At 42.6% G+C, this 25,338-nt stretch overlaps 1 protein-coding gene and 1 long non-coding RNA gene across 3 annotated transcripts in view; one reads left to right on the top strand and one right to left on the bottom strand.

Moving 5' to 3' along the window:
• fat2 (FAT atypical cadherin 2) overlaps positions 1 to 24,919 on the top strand; it is an 83,400-nt gene extending 58,481 nt beyond the window's left edge. The window contains exons 21-28 of one of the 2 annotated variants that reach the window (XM_052070811.1): positions 291 to 491; positions 3,609 to 3,763; positions 9,597 to 10,011; positions 13,057 to 13,210; positions 17,058 to 17,157; positions 17,222 to 17,367; positions 19,129 to 19,256; positions 22,977 to 24,919. In XM_052070811.1, coding sequence (XP_051926771.1) covers positions 291 to 491; positions 3,609 to 3,763; positions 9,597 to 10,011; positions 13,057 to 13,210; positions 17,058 to 17,157; positions 17,222 to 17,367; positions 19,129 to 19,256; positions 22,977 to 23,479 — 1,802 coding nt within the window. In that variant the 3' untranslated portion in view covers positions 23,480 to 24,919. Of the gene's footprint in view, positions 1 to 290; positions 492 to 3,608; positions 3,764 to 9,596; positions 10,012 to 13,056; positions 13,211 to 17,057; positions 17,158 to 17,221; positions 17,368 to 18,996; positions 19,257 to 22,976 lie in introns of both variants that reach the window. The other variant, XM_052070801.1, reaches the window with a different exon arrangement.
• LOC127604298 (uncharacterized) lies at positions 16,113 to 16,798 on the bottom strand. Its single transcript, XR_007963228.1, has 2 exons — positions 16,668 to 16,798; positions 16,113 to 16,242 (listed from the first exon to the last, which is right to left on the bottom strand). It is a non-coding gene; the product is annotated as an uncharacterized LOC127604298 (long non-coding RNA).
• Positions 24,920 to 25,338: the final 419 nt, after the last annotated feature.

The raw sequence follows: 25,338 nt of genomic DNA, 5'->3' as shown, positions 1-25,338 counted from the left end.
ATTTGGAGCGTCCAATCAGCCTGCCATTCATGTTTTTGGAATGTGGGAGGAAACCGGAGCACCCGGAAATATTCTATTTTGACGTACGTACGTACGTACGTATGTATGTATGTATGTATGTATTAATGTATGTATGTATGTATGTATGTATGTATGTATGTATGTATGTATGTATGTATGTATGTATGTATGTACGTATATATATATATATATATATATGGTTTAGAAAAGTTGTTAACGATAGCGAGAAAAATCACCGAGAACCCCCGTTCTTTAATACCATCATGTAGGCATCTTGTCAGACATCGAGGACTCTCTGGGACTAGACGTTGTCCATTTGAGCTACAACGGCTGTCTGGGTGCTGGATGTCCTCCCAGGGGATGCAGAAACACCATCCACTTGCCAGAAGACACCATGTACCACTTCAGCACCGCCAGACTGGCCTACATCACGCCGCGGTACCACTGGGAGAGCGTCTGTCCCTGTAACGGTATGTCCACCAGTCACAAGCCAAATTGGAATGTTGCAACATTTTCGGGGAGCTAGTGTTTTGGCGGTTTCAAGACAATAAATAACAAAAGACTTGACTCTGATGCCACACCAAATTAACCCAACTTTAAATTGATCTTTTATTAGCCATCAGAATTTTTTAAAATGTCAATGCCCATATGCTTCAAAAATGCCTAACATAGGCACAGACAACAGTGATCTCTGTTCGTATTTTGAACGTCACATTACATCACACATTTTCAACGGGAGACAGGTTTGGACTGCTGGCAGTCAGAACATTCAAAATTATATAACAATAATACAGCAGAACACATAACACATTGAGAATAATACAATCCTAACTCCCATTCCTATGTACATACTGTATTTTAGTGTGAAACTGTCAGATTGGTCCAATTTGACACTCAGGAATAAAACACAAGGAGGAGACTCAATTTATCATGTCAGGCATAAGCAAATGTATGATGACTAAAAATAATAAATCCAACAGAAACACTAATAGACGAAAGCAGGGATGTCCCTGAAAAAGGGGCTTGTTGAAGGCGTGCTCTAGTGCCAGGTGGTTTGCTCTTGTTGCTCAGCTAGCAATGGCATTCTCTATATATGCCCAAACAGTTCTGCTCGGTAGACAAGTCTGTGTTGCATCAATTTTCTGCTTCCGGCATTGATTAGATAGATGTTCCTCACTAAACTATAAGAGGGAAAAACAGAACCTCAGGATTCACTTCATTATCTTTTGCTCCAAAATCAGTTGACGCCCTAACTTTATCTATTGATGTTGGAGTTGATGTATGTGGGCATTCCTGCCAGGATTAACGGCATTGCGGCCGGAATAAATATCAGATGCAAACTCCTCAGAATAAAACGTTGTCACCCGCTTGTTTTGGAATCTTGTGTTATTTTGACTCAAAAGACTGAGCAGAGCTGATAAGACAATCAGGTCACAGCCGGTCTTCTTTTCAACAGCTATGAGAAGCTATTACCTTCTTTCATTCCGTCCCCTTGAGTACAATTCTTTCAAGAGTCTTTAATGTTTAATTTGACATTCACGGCCCATGGTATACATGACGCTGATTCCACCGGTCAGCTTTTGTTGCTGTTTCTGAAGCTCCTCAGATAATCAGTCAATGTAAACCAAAGGAAAATGCATTCAAACCATGACCAAGTTTTTCAAGTCCAATTATAACTAAGTGAGTCAGTCAGTGAGTGAGCTTTGTCCACAGGGTTGAGTGGATGATTTCTTGTTTTGTTTCGTTTTGTTGGTGGTACTGTAGTAGGGACACATGTGCACCCATTGGGCAGTCAGTATATTGGCCAGTAATGCCTTTTTTAAATGTCTTTTCAACAAGCTTGCTAGTAGGGGTCTTTCATGCCCAACGGGTCGTTGCAATTACTTTTTAATTGTTGTGTTGTCTGTCAGAAGTGGGGCTCACCTGCCTACGCCAATCATCACATAACGATTGGGGGAACAGAGGAGGTAGGGTGCAAATTAATGACTGTTGCTGACTGCCACATATTAACAACAGGGCAGTAATTGTGTTTTTTTGTTCGACTCCGGCCGTACCAGCCAGTCTGATGACCAGTCAACGCCTTATACTGTGGCACAACTCATTAAAACTGGGCCATGTGCACAAGCAGGGAGGTCTGGTGACGCCATTTATGTGGGTGAATGTGCACATGTATGTAGTTTATTTACTTAAACATCTCAAGAGTTTTGTTTTAATCCGCTCGAACTCGCTACCTTTTGATTCTCATCAGTTGAGAAAGCAGCCCTGATCAATATGAACCATTACAAACGCAAACCGATTTCCCTCCATCTGCGACATGTTTGTCCTTCGGCTTTTGGAGCGTTTAAAAAGAGATGAAAGGTGCTTTCCGACTGTTTTTGAGCTCCTCCTTGCCGCTGTAGTGTCTGATAGACACCAGATCAGAATTGCCCCTTTGCTTCACGTGCAGTTTCATCTGTCCACGCCACCGCCAACCCTTGCAGGATCCACGGCACGTACAATTGATGCACTTTTAAAGTGATGCTGACATCTGTTGAAGGTGAACATTTTGGAGCAGTTTCATGTCAGTCATTCGACAAACCCTGACCGTGGAATGCAACCTAAATTCCAAGGCCTAACCTTGGCTTTCAAACCTCATTTGAAAGCCTTACATGTGGATTGAACCTCTATATTGAAACCCTAATTTCGAACCCTAAACGTCATTTGAAAATCTAATCTGAAACCCTAACACAAATTAGAAATCCTATCCACTGTCTTGAGACCCTACTTTGAATCTATAATTTCAAACCCTAACTTGAAACCCTGTCATTGGCTTGAGACTTGAAAACCTACATTAATCACTTACATTGGCTTGAAAAGTTCCCTTAAGACCGACCCTGTGCGTGAAACCCAAACAATGTCTTGAAATCATAATTTCAAGGCCTAACCTTTGTTTGGAATCCAAATTTGAAACCCTAACCCAGGGATGAAACCTTAACCCTGCTCTGATATGTGTCTTTGACACCCAAACCCTGACTTCAACCCCTCATTTCAAACCCCATCCCTTAGTTGAAACTCTCATTTCCAACCCTAACCCTTTTTTGAAGAAGGGAAACTTTAACGCCATGGCTTAAAGCCATACCCAAATTGGAACCCTGCTTTGAAACCCTTACACTGACTTCCAAACCCAATTTACCCAAACTCAGGCTCGAAACCAAAATTTCATTACCTAACCCATATTTGAAGACCTAAATTGCAGCCTTAACCCAAACGTAAACTTTACCCACGGCCTGAAATTCTACTTTGAAACTGAAAACCTTGTTTGAAAACCCTAACCCAAACCCTCATTTGAAGCCCAATGTCGAAGCATTAACTCACACCCCCTATGTTTTAAACCTTTCTTTGAGACACGAAACGTTGAAAGTCAAGCCCTGAGTTGTAACCCTAATTTAAACCTCAACCCCGATTTGAAACTCAATTCGAAATCTTAATCTTGATTTCAAACACTCACTCGTACCTCGGCAACAAGGTTGTTCTATGTTCTATTGATGGAAACCTCTTTTGAAACCATTTGATATCAAGCAACTTGTCTTTGTGTGTTTGTGTCTTAGAATCAGCGCTGAGATTCAACGACGATGCCTACCTCAAATATGTCCACGGCATGGACGAGGACCAGCAGGACTTTACCGTCTCCCTGAGCTTTCGGACCTTCCAGCAAGAGGGTCTTCTCATGTTGGCCAATGGGACCGACTCGGGGAGCTTGCAGGTAATCCAAGGCTTTAGGCCTCCACCAAGAAGATTACGTCAACCGTGAGTAGACCCACGACAAATTCTCAAAAAGCTGCCTGGAAAGGTACGGTGTGATTTTGGCTTGAAGCAGCCATTATGGCTTAAAAATGAATTCAGCCTCATTTCTGTCATGAGTAGACCCACAGAAAAGTCATCAGTGACTCACTTTGCTTGGTTGTAACCCCCAGGGATTTCATTGAAAATTTAGGCCCGGAAGCCTATTTCACTTTAGCATCATAAAATTGGGTAGACATGTTTATCAGAGCAGATCCACAGAAAAGGTCTCAAGAAAAGAGAGAAAAACACTGAAATTCTGCATATTCTTTTTGAACCTGCCCTTTTCAAGTTATTGTTATCTTTTTTCAGTGGTCCTTCAAAAACAAGCAGGCCGTTAAAGTTTGATGTCTTCATTTTTGTTTAAGTTGTATTTACTTTCGTGTTGGTGATTTAAGGACATGACAGAATGCGACTTTTTGTCAGTGTGCCTCAATGACCCTTGCTTGCCTGCTACGTGACAGAGTTCCCTATAGAACAGAGGTGGGCAAACTACGGCCCGTTGGTCTTTTTAATCCGGCCCGCCGAAGGTTGGTACACAATTAAGGTTCGATGTCAATGACTGCATTCATTTCATTTGGACTTGTAATGACAGGCATTTCAACTCCAGGTGGCACAGTTACTTGAAGTTGCAGAGCATAGGGAGGAAGGGGGAGACTACACGGAAGCCCACAGTAGCGCCAAGTCAAGCTAATCCCGTTCGATACGACGGAATAATGTACTCTTAAGGTCTGAAAAACGTGCCAAAAAAATGCAAAATACTGCTTTTTAAATAAAGAAATCCAATTAATATTATGTCGAATTTAGTTCACCCTTATGATCCGGCCCGCCATAATATTTTCTGGTTGTCATGTGGCCCTATGCAAAAAATAATTGCCCACCCCTGCTATAGAAGAAATCTTGAGACTTGTGAAGGCAATCTAATGGGAAAAAAGTCTTCCGAAAAAGAAAAAAAAAATATGCCTCAATAGAATATGCTCCCGAGCTCAGCACAGCAATGCGTGAGCATGGAACGGTTTGTATTGTACGCAGTGGTCATGAATAATTCTCTGAGCAGATGAAGTTCTGCGTGATGCCGGCCCTCGTGGGGACTCGTGGGATGCTGGCGGAATGTTCAATCACCTTCATTCTTGGAAAGAAAAAAAAAAACAATCAAAAGGACACCTCATCCAGGGCCCGTAGCGCCACAATCCTGTCTTTTGGAAACACGTTAAGAAGGATTCATAGGGAGTGGGATGAACTTCAGAGAGAATTTGTAAAGAGATGGTCATCTGTGGACTTTGACCTGGGATTTTTTTTTTGGGGGGGGTCGGATTTTTGAAAGGTTATGATAGAAAAACAACAGACTCAAGTTCATACCTAAAAAAAAACTGAATATGAAGGCACTTCCAGGACCTGACAAAAAGTACTCTGGAACCCCGTTCACACTGCCTGTCAAGATGTTTCTTTTCCTGTCACTGTGTGGCATCATTGGGCATTTCAGAAAGGGCACAAAAAACACGCAGTTTTTCATCCAGTTGCTCGGGATAGAATATGGATGGATGAATGGAGATATCACTGCCTCTGATACTCCCTCGAGTGACAAAGACATTACATTCGCTGGCTGATTTGAATGCCCTCCATGCCATATTGAACCCTTTTGCAAAAAATAAAAATAAAAACTGTGACAAATAGGGAGCAGTGTGGAATGAGGGATGAATTTGTGTGCAGAAATCTACCACTATTTGGGAGAAAGAAGGGCCAAGCCTCCCCCTAAAATTTCTTACAATTAACTTGATATCATCAATAGTTTAACTATAAATATACCACAAACTATGACCCAAACAACATTATTATTATTTTTTCATATGACGTTTTACACTATCCTTACAGATAAAAGACTTACAAATTATTTGATTTGGAAAAATGCAACCCAAGTGCACATCTACATGCAGGGAAGAAGGCTGAATTTAGCTCCTCCCCAAAATGCAGAGCTTGCCTCAGCAGAGAACTATCACTTCAACACACCTCCTTGCATATTTAGCCTGGGCTTTGGCGGCATCCTGTGAGTAGCTAACAATAGGTCTCACAGTAAAAAAAAAATAAGATAAAACATCCTAGGGCTTGGTGTGAAAGGGAACATCAGCACAGGGGCGTGAACTTGAATACCCGACTCGTTTTAATCCGCTTTGATGTTATGACAGCAATACATGCATGCAGGGATGTCACATTTCTTCTCAATCATATCAGAGTTTATGATTGGCTCGGAGGGAGGAGTGATTGGTTTATTATGTTTGTTTTACACGCGTGCTGGGCCCCACATGTAAGGATGCACTTGTTACATTATATTTTCATTTCATATAATTTTGTGGAGCCCCAAATTACAGCTACAGTTGCAGCAGCATGAGAACGACTGATCTAATTGTGACGCCTTGGACTACAAGTCCCTTGGCTGATGAGTTTTTTTAAGATATGCACCAGTAAGATGGTTTGCCAACCACCAATGAACCCCAAAATATTTGTTGCAGGTTATATGGCATGCAAATGCCATCGCTGTGTGTTTTGAGACACTATAAATACTTGTGGGTGCAATTTTTCCAATGACAAAATAAACTTTGGTGATTTGGGGGCTGCAATGGATCAATTGCATTTCCATACATTTCGAATGGGAAAGATGATTTGAAGTAGGAGTTGTGTTACATTGCAGGCTTCAGTGTGAAAAGCCACACACGAAGAACCACATGTGATAAATCCACTTCATTTACATTCACGCAATGAGTGGCCATTGTCTTTTTTTTACATTTTCGGACTTACATGGGAGCGCCAGTTCGTACAAGTGAAGGTCTTCCAGTGGTGTGATTGGGAACTTTGCGCTGCCAGTTAATGTGGGTGTTGTCAAGATGACTGCTATGCATGCCAATGAGCTTTGTATCTGTACAAAAAACACATGGGTGTTACACCACATTCCCCCCACAGGAAGCTCCCATGGCGCAGTGGAGCTCGGAGTCATTGATTTATGAAGTTGCAAAGCCTGTGGATCTCAGGTGTGCTTGTTGCCGCACTGTGCGTCGACTGGTGCTGATGTTGTAAATCCTCAGAGTGAGGCGTCTTGAAATATCCGTCAGTGGAGATGACACCTAGTGATGTAAAATAGATTACAAAGCCACCTCTTATTCTGCCGATAGCCCTTGTTCGGTATCTTTGCCACAATAAGGACTCCACTGTACCCGCAAACATGAAGTCCCGCCGTGCTCATGGCACGAATTGGCTTCCGACAACCTCCCTGTGTGCTTTCAAAATTAAAGACCATTTTGTCTGCAACAAATTTAATGACAATAAAGACAATCCACAGAGGTTATAAGACACATTTTATGTCAGTTTCAAAAAATGTCCAGACATTTTTCTCAACATCACTAATGCAATGATGCTAGTGTCTTTTCTTTTATGTGGCAAAGACAACATAGCTTGCAAACAAACAATTGCACCTTCTGAATGCATGTCAAAGTACATTAAGTTTTCTTTTAGAAAAATCAGAGACAATTTAGGCTTCAATAACTTCATTTACATTTTTTGTAAATATTAAAAGTTTGTCATCACAGATGCAACAACCTTTGTCTAACTTTTGGAAACACTAAAGACCATTCCTTATGTATTTTTTTTTAAACAACAATTACAATTCAGAGTAGGAATGAACTTTACATAAATCTTCTGTTAATACAAAATAAACTTTAGTCTAATGCAGTAGTTTTTAAGACCATATAAGTCTGCCGCATCACACAGTGAGCGATTTTATCTATGGACGCCCTGCGACGTTAAAATGCCAAACCTGTATAAGCGTTTAAGACTGCACATACAGAATATTCTACCTTATCATTTTTATTCAACCATTCAAATGATGAAAGTTAAAGTCAAGAAATAAGTGGGTTGTTACAGAGAGATGACTTGGATAATTTCAGAGGCACGTCTTGCTTCCTTTCCCTTGAATTTACCAGGCCTGATACGTTTATCATACTCCAAGACTACAAGCTACAAGCTTTGCTCTTTCGTACACAGGTACATATGAGATTTTAAATATACAATATAATACAATCCATGGTAAGTATTGTTGGAGTCAGATGATATTAATATACTGTAGTATTGTATCTTATACATAAAAAAATAAATAAAAAGGAAATGAGAGGTCACATCTTTACAGTGGCCTAGCTTAAGCCACCGATCAAATTATCTGTGCCAAAGAGGACAAATTTAACAGCAAGTGTTATAAACATTATGCTAACAGAGCTACAACAAGTGCACTGGCCGTGCACGTGGCACTGGGCTGCAGTGTACACACGGTTGGCCAAGTGATTCTCTTTGGTTAATATTTGGGGCCACGCGTATGGGGGCCTCTCAATCTTGAATTTACAGGCTGAATTTGGGGCTCAGTATGTCCCTGTGAACGCAAGCGACACATCTAAGGTGAAGAAAATTTGTCTGTCAAAATTACGGGAGCAATCAAGCAGCAGTAAAACATCACAGGGGGTGAACTTGTACTATTTCCTCTCTCTTTTCTGTCTCTCTTTATCTCATTGTTTTCGTGATAAAAAGAGCTGAGTGTGCATGAATGCAAAGAGGCTCGTTGATGCTGAGCAAAAAGCTCAATATGGGCTCCCGGGCAACGCAAACCCCCGTCATGTCATTGTTAGCCCCCCCCCCCCTCCCCGCACACACACACATGTCAAAGCTAATGTATGGAGGTCAACGTGATTCCGCTCTGACTTGATGCTGCAGACGATCACGATGATGATGATGATGCGTTGCCGTCATTTGAGTTTGTGGTGAGAGGAAGGTGACGGATTAGTCATGATAAGCCAGTTTCTGTGTTTATGAGGCACGGAGATTTTCTAAAGAGAAGACAGTGTCGCCGGGCAAAATTGCAAAGAACAAACACGAGAAACCATCTTGACATTATGAAAATTGTGACTTATGTTTATTAAAGACTTAAATTCGAGTTGCTCAACTCAACTTTGATTATAATTGTAAAGACGCTGAAAATGAAATCAAAACACTTATTCTGAACCGTATTGAAGACAGCTGAGATAGGTTTTAGCATGCCCGTGAACCTTGTGAGGATCAGCAAATGGATGGACGGATTTTGAATCCAACTATTTATGCTGAAAAACCAGATTCAGATGACTGAAATGGGCAGCACAGACATTCTTATGACATCACAACCGATCACCAATTTTCAAGTTTTCAGAATTCAACACTTGTTATTGAACCTGAGAATATAAAACAAATCCACTCACAAAGCCACCGTGTGAGAACCGAAAATTGAGTACCTGAATACCATTTTCACAACCCGCCGGTGTACAGCTATCCAATGTGACGAAATTGTTCGTTTCCCTTGTACTCATGACTATGCCCCCTGAATTTTGAAAGAAACCTTGAGAGAAAACATGCAGCTTCTGAGTTGGAATGAGGAACTGACTCCTGCCACAGTATTGTGAAGGGCTTTTACTTCAAAGGCATGTGCAGAAGTTACATAGTATTCGGCATCGGGGCCGGCTTGTTTTACTGATAAAATGGAACCATTGAATTTGTGTGTATGAGTGAAGAGTGGCCCAATTACACGGGGAGTAGCCAAACAAGCCCCATACTCCTAAACTTGGCCACTAAAATATGACTCGAGACAATTCATTTGACTCGACTCCCCACGTGTGGTGTTTGCCAAGCCTCGGGTATTTTTTGTAAACATCAGACTCAAACACTGACTGACCATGTTCTTCTCTCCACAGGTGAGTGGCGGCCATCTTCACTTCTCCTTCAGCTGTGGCATCTTGCCTCCCTCTGGCCTGGCTCTGACCTCGCCTACGGTGTCCGACGGCCGCTGGCACCGCGTCCTCCTGGAGGTGAGCGCCACGTCCTTGAGATTTACCTTGGACCGCCAGTCACACACCATGGCCAACCTGGAATCGCCATGCCGCCTGATGCGCTCCGGTGGATTCCTGGTCTTTGGCAATCGCCGATTCCGCGGTTGTCTGGAGCACCTGGAGCTCAACGGGGAGCCAATCACAGTGGGTGATGCGACGGAGTGGAGGGGTACGGGCAGGAGGCGAGTGTTTGGAGTCTACGAGTGCTGCAGTAGGGCGGGACCCTGCGACCACAACCCATGCCAGAATGGAGGCGTCTGCCACGAGGAGACCAATGGAGGTGAGCGCGTGCTCTTTAATGCGCTCTGTGATTCTCCACAGAGCTCCATAATGCTGAGAACCCTGATATAAGCTCTCATTCTGCCCCTGTTACCTCACCCAAATGTCACATGCTTCCGTCCAATGGCTCAGGTCTGTCGGGGTGGTGGGACGAGCAACTGTCGTCATGTCGATAGAAGCATTATGTTCATGTGTGCTGTTTCTATATTAAGAAAAGGCAAAATAACTAGAAAAAAAGAGGATATGGGCTCATTCCTGAATAGTAGGGAGAGGGCGGTAAGGACTGTCTCCAAAAATAACAAATTTGTTTCAAATTTGCTAATCACCACCTTGCAGGTAGCAAATGGAGCAGGAGTTGAAATGGTATGAGTTCCCCTTTTGGTTACTAGCAAAAGTGTTGCAAGTTGCCCTGGCATCAACTTTGCGCATGAAACATAGCTGAACTTTAGAGTGCTTCTGTTGCCATGTTGGAAATAACCAAAATACACTTCTTGTGTGCGATGTCATCGCTTATTTACGACATAGAGGAATCGATGGACGCCGATTTTTCATGTAGTTTCTTCTCATCATTTGTGATGTTAACCTACAGGAGGAATGTCAAACTAATTTTTGTTGCGGGCCACATTGTAAATACGGTTTCCCTTGGAGGGCCGTTATGAATTTGGGGAAACCATATAAATGTTTAATCCCCTCCACATATTACATACACATTGCACAACAAATTGATGAATGACTAGTTTTAAAATCAGAAGTCAAGAATAATGAATGTTATTGTGGATTACATATGACAATTTGAAATTTTGGTTCAGACTTTAGCAAGCATCATGGAACTTGACATGCTTGATTTGCTTTCGCGGGCGACATAAAATGATGTGGCCGGCCAGATCTGGCCCCCAGCCTTGACTTTGACACCGGTGACCTACAGAATGGCTTGTAACCCATATTCTTCTATTCTTTTCTTTTCTTCTACATTTCGTGCTGAGCACTTGTTGGTCATTCAACAATGTGTCCACCTCATTACACAAAAGAAGAAGAGCAAACTGCCAAAGAAATTAACTGCAGGCTGGAGTCCTATGCTGCCCCTCATTAGCATTTTGGCTTATCGCTAATTGGCCAGCGAGCGGCTTCTTCTTCGTAAAGATAGCCATTCAGCTCACTTCATAATTCAGAATAGAGCCGATAAAGATAGTTACCTGTTAAAAATGTAGTTAGTAACATAATCCGAGTACCATAATATTACAATTATTATCGGCTGGTTTGATTCATTTCTTGAAACAGACGTGACATTTTCAAAAACAAATCCCCAAACCACCTTGCAATCGTTCACAAGAGGATGTCATTTTTCATTGATTTCATCATATTGCAAATGCCTTTGTGTATGTCTGAAGTCACAGTGCATTTATGTTAATTTATATGTACAAGTAGCCTACAGTTAGCATAATGTGGCAACATATAGCGCATTTTCCAAATGCCGTATTTTCCACACTATAAGAGGCACCTAAAAGCATTACAATTTCTCAAACGCCGACAGTGCAGCCTAAACAAAAACATGACAGCACCCTTCGTTGCACCTAATATCAATAGACTGTAACTCTCTTTCTAATCCCCCATTGAGTTGTTTCGCTGTTAGTGTTCCTATGCCATCTTGTGGTGATTATTGGCAGGAACCAATTGGAACCTTAAATGGGTTCTGCCCAACACGAATTGACATGTGCATTCACCAACACACACTCAAACAGACAATTACTTTGTGAGCTCTGCGCACCAATTATAAAATGAAGATAACACCACGAGCATCGTTAACTACTGACTAAATGAAGGAAGGAGAAGAACAAGACTTCTAAGGATATTTAACCCCTTGTGGATGTGAGCCCACGAGGTTTATGTGCCTTTTTGTTGAATCAGTTGTCTTCATAACTTTTGTCTTTCGTTTGTTGTTTTGTAATGTCATTTGTATTTATGTTTCATGTCGGTGTTTGTGACCAGTCCTCATTGTTACAGCTGCGGCGGTTATGAAGGGTCTAGAGAAATAAAGCTGTATTGTATTGTATTGTATTGTATTGTATTGTATTGTATTGTATTGTATTGTTTTCCATTTAGGGTAGCATCATCTAGTGGATAGTGCATAGAGCAACTGCAGCCTCTATTGTAGCTCCTATTTTATGCACCTTATAATGCAGTGCGCCCTGTATATGAAAACAGTTTTAAAATAGGCCATTGATTGAAGGTGTGCCCTATAATCTGAAGCGCCTTATAGCTCAGAAAATACGATAGATAGATCTTGCTGATCTAAACTTCTCTAAACATGTCCGCATGATTTAAATTTTCGTCTGTTCAATAGTCAAGAAAATAGTACCATGAACACCATGTATGAACTCCTTGGAACATTTGATAAATGTTTATGAAATGGAGGTACTACCACTGTACTCTACTACCCTAAGTTTTATTCATCATTTTATTCTGTTAGCTCGACCAGTGATTCTCAGCGACTGTGCCGAGGCACATTAGTGTGCCTTGCGAAATGATCAGGTGTGCCGCAAAAAAATATTCAGTGTCATTTATTTTGACAAAAACACATATTATTATAATAACTAGGGGTCGGGGGGTCATTTATCTATGCCAACCACGCATTGAAACAGGGAAAACAATGACATGGTCTTTGACTCAATGACTGAAGGTACATAATTTACCCGTGTCTATACTTTTTGGGAATGGTTTAACTCAGTGGTGTGCCGTGAAATTTTCGGGAGGATGCGAACCACATGTCTTAGCCCAATAATGGTTGGGAAACACTGAGCAATACCTCATAGTGTCAAAACACTGATGCATTTTGACTTGCGGATTCACAATGTGGAACAGGAAATTAGTTTTGACCTGCGGGTAAACTATTTTGGTTGGTTCCTGTAGCATGGCAGAATGGCAAAATTTCAGAATGTTTTTGTTTCGTGTCTGTTTCCCGAATTGACATTCATCCTGGTAACGGTTGTCAAAATTCTGATTATACTCCCATTTTTTGTTTGTGGTTGTTTTCTTTTTCACCATACAGAGCTGCACTGTAGGTGCACAGACTTGTTCTATGGCTCACGCTGCGAGCAGAAGAACAACCCATGCGTCTCCGAGCCATGCACCCACGGTCGGGTGTGCGTGCCCAGGGAGCAAGGATACATTTGCAACTGCTCAATGGCACATGTCAACGCACAGTAAGCCTTTTCTCCTTCTTCAGAACCAAAAACCATTTTTGCTATTCTGAACAGTTTTGTGCCCAATGAACACTAAAGCGAACTAAATATGCCACGTAGCAAGGCCAAATCATCTTAAATCTGACATGTCAATGGCCTCGACTCCAGTCCTCTAGGTGATAAGCAGGATTAAATGAAGCATGACCGATTTACTACCATCACCACAAATGTCAACTTCTGCTTTGTGGGGTTAAAGTTAAATGTAAAGTCAATACTGTCATCCCAGAGATAAAGGGGTGGGGCTTGATGGATACATGGGGGACGGGGGAGACTTCCCCTGGGCTACACAGATTTCTGATGGAGCGAAAGGCCCCATCAGCTCTGGTGTAAAGCCATCTCAGCGCTGGGTGCGTTTTGACAACATATAGGGCGAATATATGCGACCATTGACTGACACTGACTAAATAACTGACTGGCTTACAAAGAAGCTGTCAATTCCAAAGAGCAGACACATACTATACTGTAAGAGGCTGCTCCTTCTTTATTTATGATCTATATGTTTGCTAAAAACACTGTGCTCAATATGGCCGTGTGAATTACAGGCATATAGAGTTATGATTCATTCATGAATACAACAAGGCATCCCATTTGTCTGTGTGTGGAAATACATTGTGTATGTGTGTAAAATGAACCTGGCGACTTTTCTGTAGCGACGTGACCAGAATGGAGGCTGTTGGCTTTTCCCCTCGGTAACCTCCCTGAAAGCCAATGTTCCGCTCCTGCCTCATAATCACTTTTTCAGGACTCGCTTACCTGTCCCACTGAATTGCTGAGTGACCTCCTCTGACGCTTGAAGTCAAAGTGGAAAAGAAGACGATGTTCAATACGAACCTGTTGTCTTGTCTGTCAGAAAATTTCGTCGCGGCAGTTTGCAACCGCATATTGCACAATCTTAACTAAGACACACCCACAAAACACTGACTGGCCAGCCACATTATATTCCATAAAATGAAATCAAAGTATAAAAATGATTGATTCCATTTAATTTGATTCACATTTATTTTATGGTATTTTATTTTATTTATATTTTAAATCATTATATTTTTCTGTAAATTTCCTAAATCAGCTTGCACATCCCTTTGCTTTCAGGGTTCCCACAGGTCCTTAAAGTTCATAAAAAATCCATAAAAAAAGAAGTTGTAAAATTATGTTCTTAATTGTCCTTCATTTTGAAGGAAAGCTTCTAAAATCTGTAAAAATCCTTAAAAATTCACTTGTGGTGTTCATTTCATTTGTGTTTGTCATTTTGCCCACCCATCCAATTACCGGTAGTAGTTTTGTCGGAAAATGGGCGCCCTTCCCCTCAAACCCCGCTGTTGGGCTACATGCGTTCCTGGTTCCCGCTCTAATTTTCCGTCCGATGGATAAAAAAATCCGTGAAACATCTAAGCCATGAAAGATGATTTTTTTTTTTTTTTGCGAGCGATTGCTGTGCTCCAACATAAGTATGCTTGATATATTTTGCGGGTTTAGAATGATATGCTGAACAAACAGTACCACAATAATCCCTCCATCCATTTTCCGAACCGCTTGATCCTCACTAGGGTCGTGGGGGGTGCTGGAGCCTATCCCAGCTGTCATCGGGCAGTAGGCGGGGGACACCCCGAATCGGTTGCCAGCCAATCACAGGGCACACAGAGACGAACAAACATCCGCGCTCACACTTACACCTAGGGACAATTTAGAGTGTTCAATCAGCCTGCCATGCATGTTTTGGGAATGTGGGAGGAAACCAGAGCACCTGGAGAAAACCCACGCAGGCCCGGGGAGAACATGCAAACTCACACAGGGAGGCCGGAGCTGGAATCGAACCCGGTACCTCTGCACTGTGAAGCCAACGTGATAACCACTGGACTTACCGGGCCGCCCCCTACCACAATAATATAAACATTTAATTGAGTGGCTGGTTAGTTAATTGACCTGTTGGTCGAAGGAGCCGTCTCATGATGACAAACACGCAAATTGTTTACTGAGCGCGCGAGAATAGCCTTGGCCAATGAACCACATGCCGCTTCACATTTATATTCTACTACGTGATCTTGTGAATGACTCCACCAGAGGTGTTTGACGTTGTCAAAGCGTCACATGCATTACGGTGGAATCCCACCGGCACTAAGCCTCTTGCGCCGACACACGCCGGCATTCCGGAAAGCGCCATTGGTCGCTGAAGCGATGTGCACACATGTAGCGACCGGGAGGCTCAATTACATATCTTTTATTCAGTGTAATAACGCATCAGTGGCAGGGATGTTGCATTGTGGTGTGTGTCGTGGAGAAAACAAAAACACACGTTGGACTTATTACTGCTATCATTTTTATTATTATCAGTGTTTTCCATTTTGTTTAGTTTAAGAATGGGCAGATTGCTGAGTTTCTCACAGCATTCAATAGATTGTTACCAAATAAGACTTCATAGGCTGGTTCAAATCACACAGAGAATTTTACTTATTGAACTGTGGTTCCTCACAGAGGACAAAAAATTCGTCTCTGATTTCATCAGTGGTGACTGATTATTGTGTTGACTTCTAAAAACAATTGCGCTAGACTGCTCTTTTCTCTGCTTTCTTGTTTGCTTGATGCTTTGTTTTATCTGATCTGAGTTGTACTTTGAATTTTTATTGAACAAATTATTCGATAATTATTTGATCTATTTTTTGTCTATTCAACCATTTTCCCTGCCGCTTGTCCTCACAAGGGTTGCCAGGTGTGCTGGAGCTCAGTTGATTGGGTGAGAGGCAGGGTGCACCTGGACTGGTCACCGTCATTTGCAGGGCACATGTAGACAAACAATTAACCAAACTATTTTTTTTGTTTGTATTTATTGATTTGTTTTTACGGTCTTTTTTTTCTTTTTTGGGGGGGGTTGGGAGAGGGGTCATTTTTTTTCAAAAGATTTGTTCCAACCCTTCTTTGAAACCTTATCCCCAGCTTCAAAAGCTTACCTTCACACCCTAACCATGTCTTGAGACCCTACTCTAAAACCCTAACTGTTACTTGACACCCTTACTCTCTTAGCTTAGCTCTTACCTCTCTGAGCTCATCCGCCCCTACACACCTGCCCGGCGCCTCAGGTCTGTGGACCAGACATTATTAGAAGTACCAAGGACTAAACTGAGGCTCAGAGGGGATCGAGCCTTTTCTGTTGCTGGTCCCTCTCTATGGAATGACCTCCCACTGAACATTCGGCAAGCCTCCTCGCTGCCCATCTTCAAAACCCTCCTCAAAACTCACTTGTATTCTTTGGCTTTCGACTCAGCATGACTTAGTTTTGTTCTTGGTTTTACTGTTTGGTGCTTTCTACCGCCTTTATTACCGATTTATCTTACTGTTTATTGTGCATGTTAAATTGCTCCATGTACAGCACTTTGTATGCAGCGATGGCTGTTTGAAAGTGCTCTATAAATACTGTTGACTTGACTTGACTTGACTTACTCACACTTGAAACCATAACCATTGCCCTACTCTAAAGCCCAAGTGTCCCGTACTTTCCAACCCTAACTCTGGAATGAAAGAAACCCTATCCCAGGCTTAAAATTCTACTTTGAAACCGAAATATCACTTGAGATGGTAATTTAAAACTCTACCCCTAGCTTGAAAACCTCACTCTGACTCAAAAGCTTATTTGAAAGCACAACATTTGTTTGAAACCCTCATTGAAAACATACATTTCGCTCATTTAGATTTGAAACCCTACAACTGGATAAATATATGCCGGTCACTACATTTTATACACCCAGCATAAAAATTTTAGGTATGGGCCTTTAATTTGGATCGCTAATTATCTGTACTGTCCATCTTGGTGGCACAGGTGTCACAATGGCGTGGACGTGTGCTCTCCCAATCCATGTCCCAGCGGTTTCCTGTGCCAAGTTTCCCCCGGCTCCTTCCATTGCGACCCTCTACCACAGGTCAGTCCTTAATCGCGTCCTTTTGTAGATGAGCAGACTTGACCGTGGTGGGTGTCCTTCCCAGGTGTCTCCGGGGGTGGGCTACGTGGAGTTGATGGAGATTGGCGCCAGTGTGCTCGGCCTCTTGCTGCTAGTGGCCATCTTTGTTTGTGGACGCAAGCGCTACATCCAACAGAGGAAGAACAAGAAGATGAAGAACGACTCCAACAGGTGACAAAGCTATTCTTTACGTCATTTATGTCACACTTCTTAATTGTTTAAATGTCAGTATTCAATTTGGTCCTCTCATTTGATTTTAAGACAAAAGACAGGATTTTAAGAGGGAAAATTAAGGGACACACTTTTAGCTAGTTAGTTAGTTAGTCAACCAAGTCGTTGTTATTTGTCTAATTAGTCAGTAAGCTTCTTGGTTGATTAGTTCCTCGGATGATGAGTCGTTAGTTGGAAATTTATTTCCTTGGGTAGGTAATCAAATTGGTTGGTCAATTGGCTGGCCTTTCGTACTTAAAAACTTGGTTTTGTTTGTTTGTTTGTTTGTTCATTAGATTTAATCAGGCAGGTGTATGCTTAGTTAGTGGTCTCATTACAGAGTTGGTTGGTTACTCAAGTGATTAGTTGGTGGGTGTGAAAAGTTAAGTTGTCTGTTGGGGTAGTTAGTGGTTGGTTCATCAGTAAATTAACTAGTTAGCAGTTGGTTGTTTGGTTGGTGGGTTACTACTCAGTCAAGTGTTTGGCTGGTTGTTCAGTTAGCCCGGGGGTCGGCAACCCGCGGCTCCAGAGCCGCATTCAGCTCTTTAGGGCCGCCCTAACGGCTCCCTGGAGCTTTTTCAAAAATGTTTGAAAATGGAAAAAGATGGGGCAGGGAAATATATTTTTTGTTTTATATGGTTTCTGTAGGAGGACAAACATTCTTAATGTCAATATTTCTGTCAACGAGGATTTGTATCATCGCCTGCGACACATGTTTCTATTAGCAGGACGGGATGCCAGGCAGGTGGCTGTCATGAAAAAAAAGCAACATTTCATGTGCAATTCACCGAGGGTACTGGCAAAGAATGGGAATGTGGATGGCTGAGAGAAGCATTTTAAGTGTGGCGTGAGCTACGATAGTGAACACGCTGCAAAAAGTGCGTCCCATGCCCCCATCAACTTAGGGGCCATTGTGGCTGTTGCTCATTATGCGTGTGTATGCACGTGTGCGGTAACAGGTCGATCGCAGGAGTTTGGTTGATCGAAAAGTACATCTTCCGTCAAAAAGGTTGGGCACCCCTTCTCCACAAGATGCATTGCAGGAAAAAAAAACCCTTTCATCGTGAAGCCTCATTGTTTATTTGTAGCCAACTTAGTCATTTTGATAGTAGGCAAATATAGCTAATATAGATTCATACAGCATGTGTTGCCTGTAAGGCTTTTCATTTTATGCGGCTCCGGACATATTATTTTTTTGGGGAGGGGGGTTTGGTCCAATATGGCGTTTTCAACATTTTGGGTTAGCCCATTGTAGTTGCTTGGTTGATTAGTAAATTGGTTAGAGAAGTCGGTTGGCTGGTTGTTATTCACTCAGTTACATAGTTGGTTATTTAATTGGTCAGCTGGTAGGGTAGTCAGAGGGTCATTTATTTTGTTGTGGAGGATCAATACTTTTCTGTCCATTCCTACTTTTTATCCTTTCCACATGATGCCTCCCACATACCTAACTGATGCCAAGTGCTGGTAGTGGTAATCTACCAGCATGTGTTCCAAGTGTTGGCTTTTCAAAAATATTGAGATATCGTAACATATAAACACATCCTGACTAACATGATAATTTTCTGAATGACACACAAACGTGTTTTTCAGTTACTCGCCGTCCATGTTGTCCAAGACCCCAAAAGCCTGCGATCAGGACGGCGGCCATATAGAGCTCAGCTGCATGACGTCGTCCACCAACGACCTTGACCACTCGCCCTTCCGCTCTCTGCGTCCCCGCAGCTTGCCGCCCAATGATAAGTCGCACGGACCGGTGGTCTGCAGCGTGGCCCCCAACCTGCCTGTCAGGCCCCCATCCAGTTCTGACAACGACTCAGTCAAGAAGACCCACTGGGACCTTGACTATGAAGGTGTGTGTGTGTGTGGGGGGGGGTGGTGCGTGTGTGTGTGTGTGTGTGTGTGTGTGTGTGTGTGTGTGCGTGTGTGTGTGTGTGTGTGTGTGTGTGTGTGTGTGTGCGTGTGTGTGTGTGTGTGTGTGTGTGTGTGTGTGTGTGTGTGTGCGTGCGTGCGTGTGTGTGTGTGTGTGTGCTACATCTTCACCTTGGCATGAAAAATGCCATTCATATATGATACCATGGCAAACATATGGGGACACATTGCAACTACACACCGGCAAAAAAACAGGCTGCCTTTGAAGAAACAAAGACCGAAAAGTGAACTCATAAAAAATGGGCTAGGCGTAACCATAACCATCACTAACAGGAAGTTTGAGGCTCGAGGCCTTGAAAGCACTGACAGCCGAGCGTGATGATGTCGTCCGTTATCAAACACAAGGTAACTGCAACGCGCTAGGACACTAATTAGGATTTATGTTCTGCTACTACTACACACAATTTGAAATCTGAATTTCAGGCCAGGTCAGCAGCTGCCACCGTGCATTCTTTTAAACCAGAAAAATGCAAATGCTTTATTTGCATAACGCACCAGTTTATGCACTTTTTATGAGACCTTCATACACTTTTGAAATGCATTTACACACAAGCAAGCACTTTTCCAAAGACACAAACACCCGAAACAAACCAAAAATGGCCGACTTGCTTTTGGTTTTCAAACGTGGCTTCTTGAGACTTTTTTTTTCTTTTTTTGCGTGTCATATCATGATAAACATTTTCTGCCGAATATCAAGACGATCATTGTAACTGCCGCCATAATAATAGGAAGAATACAATTAAAGCCCTCCAAAACTGATTCACTTGCCAGAGTAACAAAAATAAAAGACTTAAAAGACAGTTTTGTCCTGTAAAATTACAAAGAATATCAATCAAAATCAGCATGTATTGTATTGTATTGTATTGTAAAAAAGGCAAGTTAGTTGCCAACCTGCCATAATTATAAGTAGAATTAAAGTTTCCAAAGGGGCAATTTAGCTGATGGAGTAATAATAAGAATTAAAGCCCTGTCCAAAGGGTGATTGACAGAGACGAGGGACTCGGGTCATATGTCATGCCTCGTGTCAGACTAGAGTTGCCATTTTTAGGACTTGCGACTTGCTTGCCAAAAAAAAGACTGACTTAGACTTGAACAACAATGACTCGGAAATCTGAATTTTAACACATTTTGCCTTTTTAGGAAGGTGATAGAGAAATCTATGAGCAAAATTGTATCATGTTTAAAGTTTCATTTAATTTGGGCACATCTAACCCCCCAAATGCCTGTGCACAAAGATGCCGGCCACCTGGCCAGAGGGCTGTTGAAGTCCACAATTAGCACGTCAATACAGGTGGGCGATCACAGGGGAGAGGGCAAAAAGGGAAATGAATAATTTGGGAACCGCGGTTGAACAACAAAAGACAAGTTGAGAACACCCGTCGCGCCCAGGCGACATTGGCCATCCGCAAAGTCTGCGACATGTTAATTCGATGTAGACCAGATAGAAAAGGCGCCAACGTACTGGTGGTTCAATGTTTAAAAAGAGGTAACCAATCACTAACGAGGGGCTGGACCGGTATGCAAATATCGGGGGCAGTGTTTTCCATGTATGTTACAATAAAAGTCTGAATTGGCGGGAAGGGAGCTCGAGTGTGTGGTCATCGAAGCAACTAAACCGTTGTTCGCTCTCAAAGAACCGCTCCCGCCGATATTGAAGACAATTTTCCTGTGTGCCGAGTCATTTCTTTCACTTTGTCCGAGAAAATCTCTGACAGAAGGACAGAAAGAATGAAAGAAAAGAGAGAAGGAAAAAAGAAAGACAGAGAGAGCAAAAGATAGAAAGATGTTTGTTTCATTTCATTTGTGCCAACCTGGCAGCCCATTCACTGTCACCTGTTGGTGAGAAGTGGCTCCCGAAACAGCAACAACAACAACAATGGGAGCGGCTCCAAAGATCGTTAATTTGAATTGATGGATTAGCTTGGGCAGCACGATGGGCGGGATAATGGACTTAGAAAATTCATAGGTTGATAATTAAAATGGCCTGGTTTGCACAGAATGCGTAAACGTCAAACTTCATTCCACCTTACAAAACCCACAAAGATAGGTAAACCAAAGTCACAGTTTAACTAGCAATATGAACACTGGTTTGGGACCAGTAAAAATTGAGTGATTGCGAACATCTAACCCTTCTAAACTGTTTGAACCATTCGTTCATATTTTCATTCATACTTATGTATAGTATGTATCGTATAGTCAGGCAAACCTACCAATTTGGTAATGAGCGATGTACACTTCAAAAGTAACGTCTATGCTGCACGCGAAACTTAGGCGCCAACCGCTGAATGTAAAAGAAGCAAAGCGCCGTTGCGAGCAATCATGGAGAGGGAAAAAAAGTGTGGAAACATTTGGCTGCATAACAAGTGCAAAAGAGTCGCTGCTTGAAGATGCGCCAGCAAAAGCATGATTGGGGGTTTGTTGTACGGGACGCCTTTGCATTATGATCACGACTGTAACAAAACAAAAACAAATTGCATTCCACTCCTGGAAAGTAGACTTGAGATTGGGAGTTGAATAAATTCACACTCGGTCACATAAGTGGTGACAAAATCAGGTTGGGTTAAATTGAGTGTGAAATGCAAAGAAATATACTGGTTAGTGCTTGGCTTAATGAGAAAAAAAAAGAATTGCTGTATAAGAAAGATTATATGGCTTACGACTTTCTAACAGCAAGTAATCTAATTTAAAAAATGTCCACAGTAACCAGGGAGTTGCTTGATACTGCCCCTCTTGACTGACTTCATTTTGAAAATCATAATAATACGGACTAACAAATCTCATAAATCACCCGTAAACGTGATTTATTTATCCATCCCTCCATCCATTTTGGGCACCGCATATCCTTTACAGGCTCGCGGGGAGTTGCTGGAGCCGAAGCCAGCCGATTTCGGGCGGAAGGGAGACTTTACCCTAAACTGGCCGCCAGTCAGTCGCAGGGCACATATCGAGACAAATGACCATTCACACCCACATTCACACCATCACTGAGTGGGAACCGATCCCACACTGCTCGCAAACTATCTAATCGATCTAATCAAATCTATTTACTAATCCACTCATCCTCACGAGGGCGTACCGGAGCCTACCCCAGCTGTCTTCGGCAAGTAGGCGGGGTACACCATGAGCTGGTTGCCAGCCAATTGCAAGGTATACGAAGACAAAACAACCATTCGCACTCACAAGGGACAATTTAGAGTGTTCCATTAGCCTACAGTGCATGTTTTTGGAATGTGGGAGCAAACCGAAGTACCCAGAGAAAACTCCCGCGGGCACGGGGAGATCATGCAAACTCCATCCAGGAAGCCGGAATTGAATCCTGCAGACTGTGAAGCGGATATGCTAACAATGAGAGTAACAATTATAGGCACCCTGTCTCTATCCGATAGTTGTCAGAATCCTAAGTATAATTCAAGCCCTCAAAAATCGGATGTAGTAAAGCAGTCAAGCATGCAATTGAATTGCAACTTGATTCGGAATAGTAATAATCGAAGCTACCAAAAGGCGGTAGGTAGTTAACAGTTGCGGGAATAATGAGAATAAGAATTACAGCCATCAACTCGACATGCAGGGTCATCTTAACGTGCTTGGCGGAGGTTAGAGAGATTCCAGCTGTTTGATGTCTCTTTGTGCTCTGTCTTCAGTTTATCCTGCAGATCCCGACTACTTTGGCCGTCCCATGGCCGCCACCCAGGACTTTCCTCAGTTTGACATCGTGGAGGACGTCTACTCGTCGTCCACAGTGTCGGACTCACGGCGAAACTCTCGCTTCAGCGGCTTCCCATTCCCGCTAGAACGCTCGGATCGCCGCGCCCCACTCCCGCCGTGCTACAGCAACCAGAACCTGGACCATTTCCTGGACCCCGACGGTGTCCCTCTTCCGCGATCGCAGTGTCCTGACGCGTACACCGCCACCAACTACTACCCGGCCAAGCACGCGGGCAGCCTAGACGGCAACACGTCGGCGGGCTACAAACGTCTCAGCGTACGGCTCAGCGTGGCCGGGTTGTCCTACTCCGAGCCGACGGGGGCGTCGCCCAACGTCGCCCAACCGCAGGCGCGCCCCAGTGGGACCCACCCGCACGGCTATGAGCAAACCAGCATGCTGGAGAGCGACTTTGGGAGCTGTGAGGAAGTCATGTTTTAGGACGCGGCCAGGCTGGACAACTTTGCGTCATTCCGAGGCGGGATGACATCTGGGCAGCTTGACGGGAGACCCCTGATGTTTTATTTTGAGACAACCTTGCTTGACTCTCCGGATTAGCAAATCCGATTCCGAGCCCATTGTTCAATGTCCTGTCCAAACTGGCAGGAAGTAGACACTGATGGGAAGTGAACACTAAGAAAATGCAAACTGACAGGGAGTAGTCACTGAAAGGAAGGTGAATGTGACAGGAATAAGGCGCGAATTGGAAAATGACGGGAAGTAGACAATGACAGTGAGTGAGAGCAATCAGACTAAGAGGAAATGGAAACTCAGGAAATAGTGAACGGAAGTCGATATTGACGGTGGGCTGCATTGACGCCGACAAGAAGTGGACACTGACAGAAGGCTGAAATTTACAGGAAGTGGAAACTGACAGGAACTACACACTGAATGACGTCATGAGAAAACTGCTTGGTCCTTTAGAGTGCTTCCAGCAGGCAGATCACAACTAAATGTCCCGTCCATAATGTCATCAACATTTCAAGGAGGCCGCATCCTCCGAACAAGGAACATAATGGACGCCAAAATGTTTCTCAAAGTAACTCTTACATCTTACTCTTTCTCCAGTTCAGTATTTTGAAAATCCGTGATGCACTTCTGAGTCACATATGCATAAAATTACCATAATATTAAGACGGGCTTTTCTCCTGGTGTCCTTTCACATTAATCCCTGAACATACAGTAATCACTTCAAAATAACAGCTTACATGCATCCATCTTCTTTAGCATGTCCTTTTTTTAAAAGTTCATTTCCTGCTCCTATTCATCCGACTGAAAAAAAGCTGTAGCTTTTATTTTGAAATCCCCAGTGAACTCCCTACTCACGTTACTATTGAAATGTATCAGATTGTTCACAGTTTGCCCAGTTTACTGTTGTCATTTCTCTGCAACTGCACATTGAGAGCTTCAAAATCGGGCTTAAACCAGACAAGACTGAAAATGCAGCCACAATTCCAAAATAAGCGTCTCTATCCACATCGGTTCGCGAGCATCTACATTTCCTTTTTGTTAGTCTGACTTAGCAAAAAGACTAATTCTTTGCAACCATACATTGTCCTTTTCACATCAGAAAGCAGCGTTAGATAAAGCCGTAATGTGGATTTCAAAATAAAAGCAAATTTTTCTCTTACATGAGTATTGTTTGAGCACTTTTTTAGATGGAAATGTGTGTTTTGCAAAAATGTGAAATTTTTTGTGCATTAATGTGTGTTGATATGGTGTTGAAGTGTGATGCCGTGTAGTTGGGTTGAATGTTTAATTTTGTTCCAATCAAATGTCAGATTGTTTTTTTATGTTTCATTGCTGTGAGATTTCATTGCAATGCTGTATTTTTGACGTTTAGACCTAATCAGAATATCGAAATAAAGAAAATAATAAAAATTTGATTGCTTTTTGTAAAAAAATAGTGGAGGAGATTTTCAAGAAAATTATTCATGGATTATTATTCACAGATTACATCATGTACATTACATTCTTTCATGTACACAGGTTCATTGAGTTCCTGTCCAAAACATTAGCAATGAGTGTGTTGGCCCAGTTTTGTGCACAAGTGTGTGCGTGCGTCAAAGACAGGTGAGCACGTAACATGTGATGAAACATCAAACAGCGTCCATTATTTCAGCACCTCAGGTGTTGTCGTCATTATCCATTTAGAGAGGCCTGCGTGTGCTTGTGTGTGTGTGTGTGATTGTGCGTGCGTGTGCGTGTGCGTGTGCGTGTGTGTGTGTGTGTGTGTTGAGATAACATGTAGATACTGGAGGCGTTTGTTAAAATTTATCTTTAATGGAAATTCGTAGTTT

The sequence above is a fragment of the Hippocampus zosterae genome, chromosome 1 (genome assembly GCF_025434085.1).
Source record: "Hippocampus zosterae strain Florida chromosome 1, ASM2543408v3, whole genome shotgun sequence".
NCBI lineage: Eukaryota > Metazoa > Chordata > Actinopteri > Syngnathiformes > Syngnathidae > Hippocampus > Hippocampus zosterae.
Note: the sequence above shows the minus strand (reverse complement) of the source record. Positions and strands in the feature narration are given on the sequence as shown.